The sequence below is a fragment of the Cannabis sativa genome, chromosome 1 (assembly GCF_029168945.1).
Source record: "Cannabis sativa cultivar Pink pepper isolate KNU-18-1 chromosome 1, ASM2916894v1, whole genome shotgun sequence".
Classification (NCBI taxonomy): Eukaryota; Viridiplantae; Streptophyta; class Magnoliopsida; order Rosales; family Cannabaceae; genus Cannabis; species Cannabis sativa.
This window is the reverse complement of record NC_083601.1, coordinates 33,366,860-33,376,697: the sequence shown is the minus strand read 5'-3', so window position 1 is coordinate 33,376,697 and position 9,838 is coordinate 33,366,860. Positions and strand designations below refer to the sequence as shown.

The window sequence follows — 9,838 nt, the reverse complement described above, 5'->3', positions numbered from 1 at the left end:
ATGTGTACCAACAATATACCGGTCATATATTTTGTGGCAGCCACGTGGCATGACGACCACTACGTGCTTTTTCCACCTGTACTCTGTGCGCTACAACGCGCTAACAGCTAATGCTATTACTTCTTAATTTCCCTAATTTGTATATAATAATTAATTAGAAGCATATATACCACGTCACTATTACATAGTACTAAGTTGCTATTAACTATTACATCTTTAGAGATTAATTATATCTTTAAAAAAAAAATTACAGTGATAATAATATAAAAAAAATATTGATACCTTTTGCAATTCTCAGAATGAATACCACACATTTAATATATCTTTCTATTACTCACGCACGTGTCTTCCACACCTTTTATATTCTTTAAAGAGTTGAAACCACGTTTTGTCATATATTAATTTGTACAACTCGACTAATAAGGTTGTACTTGGTCTTGACCAAAAAGACAATATATATAGGGGTGTGTTCTTTGCATATACATAGTACCTTATTAGCTTTCAAAAACGAGAGTACTAGTGTAATTAACATTATATATAGCTGCAGATTTGTTTAGTCATTTCAAGAGAGAGTGAAGTAGTTACGTCTTTTTGATAGATTGAGTGAAGTAGTTAGTTACTATAGAACAATATTAATTTGTTGAAAATGATTCCCAAATGCATTAATACTAGTCTCATGATATTTTCACCATCGTCGAGTCCATGCAACAATACTACTTACAATTATAAGAAGCACGGTGACGGTGATGATAATGATGATCCAGACTATGACTATGCCCCAGCTGCTTGCCTCACCCCCTTCGACGGCGACGGCGACGATGATGCCCCAGACTACGACTATGCTCCAGCTGCAACCATCAACATCCGCCTCCGTGGTTGATCTATTTATACTACTGCTGAATTCACAGTTTTGGAAACTAGATCGATCTTATAGTGAATTATGATTTTTGCAACATATAGTCTCATAACAGTTTTCTTAATTTTGAATTATTATATTTTTTTTATAAATTGTCTTTATTTTTATACGCTTCATGACTATATAGTTTCAATTTACTCCTTATTATAATAGTTTTATTATTATCACAAATTGTAATAATAATTTTCTCTGTTAAAGTATTCTTAATTAAAAAGTTGATATTAATTATTTTAATATGCAAAAGAAATTAAATATTTTTGTTTGGTAAGCATATATATTTTTTACGAGTAAAGATTGAGAATCTCTTAGCTAGTTAGGAAATATACATTAATAATAACAAGTCAAAAGTTATTATTAAATTTATTCCCACAAACATATATATACATATTATAATTACTTAGTCACCATTTACAACTAATTAATTATTCATATAAATATTTATATATATTATATATATACTAGTAAAAAGTTACGTGCGAGGCACGTATACTAAATTTTATGCTAGGTATTTTTTATTATATTAAAAGGTAATACACTTAAAAATGTTTATCTCATCTTGGTTCAACCCAATTTTATGTTGTTCCCATAGGATTGTGTGTTAGATATGAGCTTAGAAGAATAGTATTCGTTAGAATAGGTGCCAGCAATAGCGGTGCTGATGTGAGTTTTATCTTCTGGGAAAAATCTAGCTACTTCGACATTACAATTACACCTAGCCTTTTAAAATGAGCATCATAAAAAATTTCAAGGATTATAAATTGAAAAGGATATCTTGTTACTTTTGGTGTGCCCAACAAACTCTCTAACGGATGACATTATATTTCGCATATCCCAAAGCTGTTTAAAAGTAAAGCAATATAGCAAGGGAATAGAAGACTTACTCAAATAAATAATTACTTGAGCAACAAAGGATAACTCGCTAATAGAACACTGAATATTACACCCAAATAAACAAAAAGTGAGGAATCGCAGCAGAGAGGTCATGAATCACGACATAGAAGATGAGGCAGTAATTCAATAGCAATATAGGGTTTGAGGGTTTGAGATTTAGAAAAAGAAATTATAAATGATTATCCTAAATAATCACGATTGGTTGCTCATCCTTTTGGGGTTAGTTATTTTATTGAGAATTTTCAGAGAATGTATTTCCGGTTAGGTTTATACGATTAAAATTTAAAAGTAATATTAATGTATTTAAAAATTAATATTAAAATACATCTTCATAAAAAAAATTATTATTTTTGAATAGAAAATTATTTTAAAAAAAAGTTACCCATAAATTTCTCATAAACCCGATTAAAATTTAAAAGTAATATTAATTTATTTAAAAATTAATATTAAAATACATCTTAATAAAAAATATATATTATTTTTGAATAGAAAATTATTTTAAAAAAAAGTTATCCATGAATTTCTCATAAACGCAAGAATTCAGTTATATAGGCACACTTTATATAGAATAGATATATATACTCATGATCACTTGCTGATCTTAGGCGAGAAAGTGTACATTAATTGGTATTAATTTATATATATATCACTCTTTAAGTCCGAATTATTTATTTGTTTATATAAATTATGAGGTATAGAAGTCAATCCAATCATCATTTAAAGAGCATGTAACACACATCTTTTTATATAATATAATAGAAAAGTTTGTCAACTTACCTTCCTCTGTGTTTCTTCAAGAGGTGGCAATGCATATTCTTTTTCATGTATCTCCACTCTTCGTAATCAAAAGATATACTACATCATGTTTATTTTTTTTGATCTGATACTGCATCATGTTTATTAATATTATTCCTAAATATATATAAAAGTCAAAACAAGCTACTAACAACAATCATGCAACAGCGCATGCATGCCTCTGACCTTAATCCACACTAACGTCAAAGGATATATATAAAAATAGCTAGCTAGGCATGCTTATTTGTTTTTTTGTGTAGCGTTATGGTATTTTACAATTATATATTAGCTTAATAGTTTAAAGGTCTTGGGTTCGAACCATGACCTCTCCCTTTTTCCCATCCTCCCTCACCACTAAGTTAGCCTTAGTGGCTCTAGGCATGCTATTTGAACTCGATATGATCGGACTCCAACTTCATGTTACATATTTAGGCTACTAAATATACCTCGGACTTTTTTCCAATTAACGCGCTAGATCTAAATCTCAATCTAAATCATAATCTATATATTATTTATATAAATTATAATTAATTTGTTGAGCTCATATGTCTTTGTCAAGATAATATGATTATACTTTATTAATTCTGCAACCAATATAATATTTAAATTCCCAGAGATTATAATTAGGAATTAATGCTTGCTTCATATACTCTATATTATTGACTAGTACTATGTGGCTTTTCCCATGCATTTGTGTAAGGGAAATTTCAATTTTTGACCCTAATAATACAACCTATATCAAAATTTATACCCTTTTATAATTTGTACAAATTTAGTCCATTAATTACATGAACTTCCCATTTTACCCTTTTTTTTTAAAAAAAAAAAAAAAAAACTAAAATCTGAAAGTGTATTTCTCTCTCTCTCTTCCCTCTTCCCTCTCTCTCTCGTGCACCACTCTCTCTCTCTCTAGGAAAAAATTTGAAAAATTTATGAAAAACCGAAGCTGAAATCCGTCCCACACGATATTATTTGCTGTTGCATGGTTGTTTTCTCGGTGGGTGTTGGTGGAAAACCGAAGCACAATACAACATCACTCAAGAATCTTACACCATTATAATGGGTAAGTTGCATTTTAAGCATTTTGTTTGACTTTATGTAGTTTAAAATTGTTATACGTGTGTTTATTGTTGGAACTGCTGTTTTTTGGTCTGAAATTGTTGAGATCTGGCAGATCTGGTTTTCAGTCGATTTCTGGGTTTTCCAGTGTTATCGATGATATGTCGATGATATGTCGATGGTTTGTCGATGATTATGAAGGAAAGGTCAGTGACGACCATTATCGACGTTATGTCGACATGATGTCGACATGTTATCGACATCATGCAACCAACTTTGGGATTAACTATTTGTCGACATTTTGTCGACATGTTTGTCGACAGAATGTCGACAACAAGCATTTTTTGTTGTTTTTGAGAAGTTGTCGATATTTTGTCGACATCATGTCGACAAAATATCGATGCAATGGAAAAATACCGTAGATAAAACATAAACATAACATTGACAGAAAATAAACTTCATTAAAAATAACAAAAAAAAAACATAAAAAAAAACAGAAAATAAAAGTTCATAAAAATTAAAAAAAAAAACATTAAATAAAACCCACAAACCATAACATAAGAAATTATTTTTTTTTAAATTCTTTGGCTTGTGGGTGAGCCTTGCAATACTTGCATAATGTTCCAGGCTTCACCGTTTACCGTTGAAGATGCCCAGTTTGCAACGACGGCATCCTTCGGGGAACCCAGGTGGTGGAGCCGGCCATTCACCAGTTTTTGCAAATTCTCTTTCAAGTTGCATGAACCTGAACTCGTTACCGTTTCGCTCTCTTTCGAAAGCTCGAGCGGCGTCCAAAACTTTCTGCATTGCAGGAGTAACTATGCCAACATCATCCTCCTGCTTCAGCTCCTCAGGAGTTAGGATGGGGTATTTGCCGTTCTTTCTTGGGGCCATATTTCAAACTTAAGAGAATAAGAGAAAATTTTTAAGAGTAAGAGATAGGTAGAATACAAGAGCACTTATGAATAAGATTTCCCTTTGCTTTTATAGAGCAAAGAAATGTTGGGAATGTATGAAAATTTAATGGTCATTAAATGCGTAATCGTACGTGGAAAAACGCATGAAATGGCGTATTTATCGACAGAATGTCGATACTATGTCGACATCTTATCGACAACATGCCAATTTAGTGTCACTGCTACCACATTTGTCGACGACATGTCGACTTCATGTCGATATGTTGTCGATAGGACACGTGTCTGACATGCAACGTTTCAGTTGGGAAGGGTTGTTGGGAACGTATGTAAAATTTATTAACATTTAATGTGCAACCGTTTCTATTGTCGATATAATGTCGATGGTATGTCGATAGTATGTCGATGACGAGCATGGTTGTTGGCGTTGTCGATGGTATGTCGATATTATGTCGACACAATGTCGACAATCAGTGCCCTAATTTCTGGTATTGTGCTTCTCGACATTATGTCTATTGATATCGATGGGATGTCGATGTTTATTTTTTTTTGGTGTTTTTTCCTTTACTCACCTTGTTTTTTTGGTTTGCAATTGCAGGAGACAAAGTGTTCCTTGTTGTATCGTACGATGGTGTTTGGTTATGTGAGAATTATAATTGGATCTACAAAGCAAATAGCAGCTTGACGTTGACAGTTACAACCGAGACAACCCTACAAGAACTGCGACAAATTTTATATGAAGAGTTGGAAGTTGATCCGGTAGCGTATGATTTAAAGTTGGAGATTTGTTCCTTGTACATGAAGGGAAAAATGGTTGCGCCAGAGGTTATTAAGAGAGAACGCCAACTGAGAACGTTTTTAGAGATGAGGGCAACAATGTCAAATACAGAGTTTATGCCATTATTCGTGACCAAGGTGAGAAAAGTTGGGAATTCGGAGCCTACGCCGCCTACTAATCCTCTCCCTCGGAGTGTGGTAGGGTCTTGCGTTCCCGAAACAGATGTTGGGATTGGTGTGAATGAGGAGGTTCCGGCCAATTTAGAGGTTCCGACCAATTTTGATGTTCCGACCAATGTAGGGCAAGAACAAGAAGCGACAGGATTTCATCAGTTTGAAGAGTTCGATACACCCTTCTACAATAATGATCCTATTGTAGATTTGAATATGGACGATGACCATGATTTAGCAGTCGATGAACCCGTAGCGGGACCATTGTTGAGGTTAGAGTGTGTACCGAGTAACCAAGGTACACAGCGAGAACGACAACCTCGTAGTGAAAATCGCACTACACCTGGAACTAGCAGTAGTCGACCGTGCGTAACTGAAGAACATGCTCGTCATGCAACGTTCTCAACGTTCTCCTCTTTCGAAGTTTGTACCAAGTTCAAAGCTCCCATGTGGACAAAGGAAGATATAATGGAAAATCATGAGCTAACTACTTGTTTACAAAGTAAGGAAGCAGGGGTGATAGAGCTTGGTAATTTTTATGAAAACAAGGAAGAACTGAGACAAGTTGTGGGTAGGTTTGCCCTTAATAACAATTTCGAGTGGATGGTGAAGAAGTCATCCCCTGATGTGTTGTACGTTACATGCAAGGCTCCAGATTGTAAATGGAGATTGAGGGGGAGGAAGAAGATGCATTCTGACAACTTTGAGGTCACTGTATTTCACAATGAACACACATGTAACTTGAATGCGAGACGTTCAGATCACCGTCAAGCAGCACCATGGGTAGTTGGCCACCTTATTAAGGGGAAGTACACCCAAGACGGAACTAAGTACAAGGCTAAAGACATACAGAGGGACATGTTTGACAACTACGGTATCAGTATGAGTTATGTGAAGGCGTGGAGGTGCAGGGAGATGGGACTTACGTATGCTAGGGGTACGCCTGAGTTTTCATACATGAAGCTTCCTGGGTACTTGTACATGCTGGAACAGAAGAATCCAGGTACCATTACTGACTTGTACTTAGAGGATGAGCGGTTCAAGTACTGTTTTATATCACTCGGTGCATGTAGAAGGGGCTTTTCTTTTTGTCGTCCTGTTTTGAGTATCGATGGCACCTTCTTGAAGACGAAGTACGGCGGTATAATGTTAGTTGCTGTGGCATACGATGCGAACAACCAATTGTTGCCGGTTGCTTATGGTATCGTTGACAGTGAGAATAACGACTCCTGGACGTATTTCTTACAGAAGTTGAGGGTAGCAATTGGCGTGGTTGAGAACTTAGTGTTTGTGTCAGATAGGCATCAAAGCATTGATCATGCTGTTGAACTCGTTTTTCCCGAAGCAGTCCACTGTGCATGCTATCACCACATTGTTATGAACGTGAACGCCAAATTCAAGACTGATGCTTTTCACAACCAAATATATAATGTTGCTTACGCATGGTCGAAGATTGAATGCGATAGAGAGTTCGAGAAGCTTAGAAAGATGAATCCGGCCATCGCTGCATATGTGGAGAGTATAGGGTTTGAGAAGTGGGCTCACCCTTATTGTTTGGGCGATAGATACAACATCATGACGAGCAACGCTGCTGAAAGCTTCAATAGTGTCACAGAAGAGTTCAGGAAATATCCAATAACTACTTTGGTTGAATTTATCAAGTTCACACTCCAATCGTGGTTCGCTGATCGCCTCGAAAATGCTGACAAATGTGCCACCCCTTTGGCCACGCTCTTCGAAAAAAACTTGGCAAAAATTCATGAAAATGCAAGGTACAGGCGCGTCCAACGAAATGGAGCCAATTTGTATAACGTTGGTAGGGGACCTAACGGTGAAAGAGGTGGTGATGTGAATCTAGTTGAAAAAACATGCACCTGCGGCGTGTTCACGTTATTGAAACTCCCTTGCCTTCATGCATGTGCCGCGGCATTGAAAACGAACACAAGTGTGTACACGCTTTGCTCACCTTATTATTCAAAAGAAACGTGGAGGAAGATTTACGATGATACCATCAATCTCGCTGGTGACGAGGATGATTGGGTTCTCCCTTAACACATCAAGAATATGAAAGTTGGGGTACCCGTGGAAAAGAAGCCCGTAGGTCGTCCAAGAAAAAGCAACGCTGGAAGAAGACGGGAGAACCGTTTCCCGTGCCGGTGATAAAAAGGTTCCGTACCACGAAACCGCAGCTCGCTGTGGTGCTTCAGGCCACAACAGAGCAACATGCAAAGCCCGCATCTGAGGCGTCTTGTACGTATTCGTTGGGAAATTTGATATATTGTAATGACGCATATTTTGTCATAGTTATTTTTGTTGAGGTTGAATATTTTTCAAATTTTTTAATTATTTTTAGGTTTAATAGTTATTTTTGTTGAATAATGTTGATATTTTATATTTGAAACCACGTATAATTATCAAAATTTTAACGAAAAGAAAATCTATATATACATAACTGTAATGTTAATTACACAAAATATACAATGTCCCAATAATTAAAAATATAATCAGCCGACATTTTGGTAAAATAAATCGACACACCACCGTTGACGAAACATGGCTATCCGATCTGGCGTCACATCGGTCAATCCACGCTGCATCATGAGATGCTCCACATACTCAATGCAATACACGCCACAATCACCACTAAATGCAAAATAAAATGTAAAGTCAGTCTAACGTAAAACATATTTTAATACTATAGTACTTTTTTATCGCTATGTACTCGGTTGCCGACTTCTAACTAAGTCGTGAGTGGCTCCACTCGCGTGCATTTTTGGAAGCACCGTGATGTCACCGTTAGCTAACGCCATGATCTGGTTGTTATGTGGAAATTCCCCGGTTGCAAGGATTAGCGAGGGCAGCAGTTCTGACCAAACCTTCAAGATGGGTTCCATGGCGGTCCAATGACAGACGCTGGAATCACAGTCGTAGACATTAATTTTCCACAGCTCTATGTCCACTTCAACTGTGACCCAGTGTCTTGCCGTGGGAAGGTGCGAACGAAGTAAATAAACTCGTTACCCCTCCATCTCTCAAAGACTTGGGACTGTAATTACAGAGAACAACGAAACAATTAACAAACCATAATAATCTTCCCAAACAATTAACATTTAAAATCTTACTAAAACAATACCTTATGAAACCCTGTGCAGTAGTCCAGGATATATTCCTCCCATTTAAAGTTTTTCCTCGGACCCTTGTGGCTCGTCCATGCACTGCTGATCATGGCGGTCACGAATGTGGAGAGAATGATACCCTTCTGAGGAAATGTCAGTGGATAGTCGGTGCGTCGCCTCCTCAACATATGCATTGCTGCATCTATATGCTGCATATAAACGGAAATGTCAGTTACACAAAAAAATATATTAATTGCACATAAAGTTGTAAAGTGAAGTAATATTATAAAATACTTTACTTACGTCATCTGTAAGCCATTCCTTTGGTGTGAGCATTATCCAAAAGAATCCCGGACCGTAATCACCACTTCTCAAATCCCGAAGCTCTGGTGGTTCGAATGAGTCCAACACACCACTTTCGGAAAGTGGTTAACAATTTCTCGTCCGTGGCTCCAGGATCAAAAGTCGAAGATGGCCTATGTCTCCTCTTCATCTCCGTATAGTCACCGAACCATACAGGAGGCTTTCTCTTCCTCTTCCGACTCTTAACCACTGCAGGTTGTGCCTCTATGGACAGAATCTCACCCTGCGACTCGGTGTCATGTACATGGATAAGAGGTTGTGCCTCGATCGGAGTCGCTGGAGCTCCCTCATAAGGATCGTAATCGTCGGGGAAGACCTCATCCTCTTCTACTGGGGGTGAAGCAGCTGGTGGTGGGGTAGATGGATCTGGTGGGGCCTCCGTGCTTTGAAGGCATCGTTGGCGGACGATTCAACATGGCCAATATGTCTCTGAGCTGCTCCATAATTACGTTCTGACCACCCTTCAACTCTACATGGCTGGTCTCGTATGCCTTCTTCAGCTCGACATGAGCAGCATACAGACCCTGAGTGTCACCCTCGATCCTATCCAACCGAGCCACTAAATCAGTGTACTCGGCACCCCGAACGCCTGATGAAGATGGTGCACTGGGCTGAGGTTCTGAACCAGTGGCCTGAAAAAATATATATCAAAAAAATACGGTAAGCATACGATAATTCCACAATGTAACAAATATCACAAAACAAAAATAATAAAAAATGAAGACATAAAAAAAAGTTCCAAAAATTGGTACCTGAGTGTCTCTTTCCTGAGTGTCTGGGACCTGAGTCTCTGGTACCTGACTACCTGCCTCAGCCTCTGTGTCATCCACAGCATC

The 9,838-nt window shown here is 37.2% G+C and overlaps 1 protein-coding gene across 1 annotated transcript; it reads right to left on the bottom strand.

Moving 5' to 3' along the window:
• Positions 1 to 8,473: 8,473 nt before the first annotated feature.
• Positions 8,474 to 9,002, bottom strand: LOC133034121 (uncharacterized). The gene is made up of 3 exons (XM_061109144.1): positions 8,943 to 9,002; positions 8,657 to 8,848; positions 8,474 to 8,569 (listed from the first exon to the last, which is right to left on the bottom strand). Exons 1-3 carry the CDS (start codon positions 8,973 to 8,975, stop codon positions 8,474 to 8,476), a joined length of 321 nt encoding a protein of 106 aa, XP_060965127.1. The 5' UTR covers positions 8,976 to 9,002.
• Positions 9,003 to 9,838: the final 836 nt, after the last annotated feature.

What these genes read in the sequence shown, in the direction of transcription:
- LOC133034121 (XM_061109144.1), bottom strand. Translation starts at nt 8,975, where the DNA reads ATGCTCACACCAAAGGAATGGCTTACAGATGAC. An exon ending in AGGAATGGCTTACAGATGAC is followed by an intron (nt 8,849 to 8,942) that starts GTAAGTAAAGTA and finishes GTTTATATGCAG; the next exon opens with CATATAGATGCAGCAATGCA. An exon ending in ACTGCACAGGGTTTCATAAG is followed by an intron (nt 8,570 to 8,656) that starts GTATTGTTTTAG and finishes CTGTAATTACAG; the next exon opens with TCCCAAGTCTTTGAGAGATG.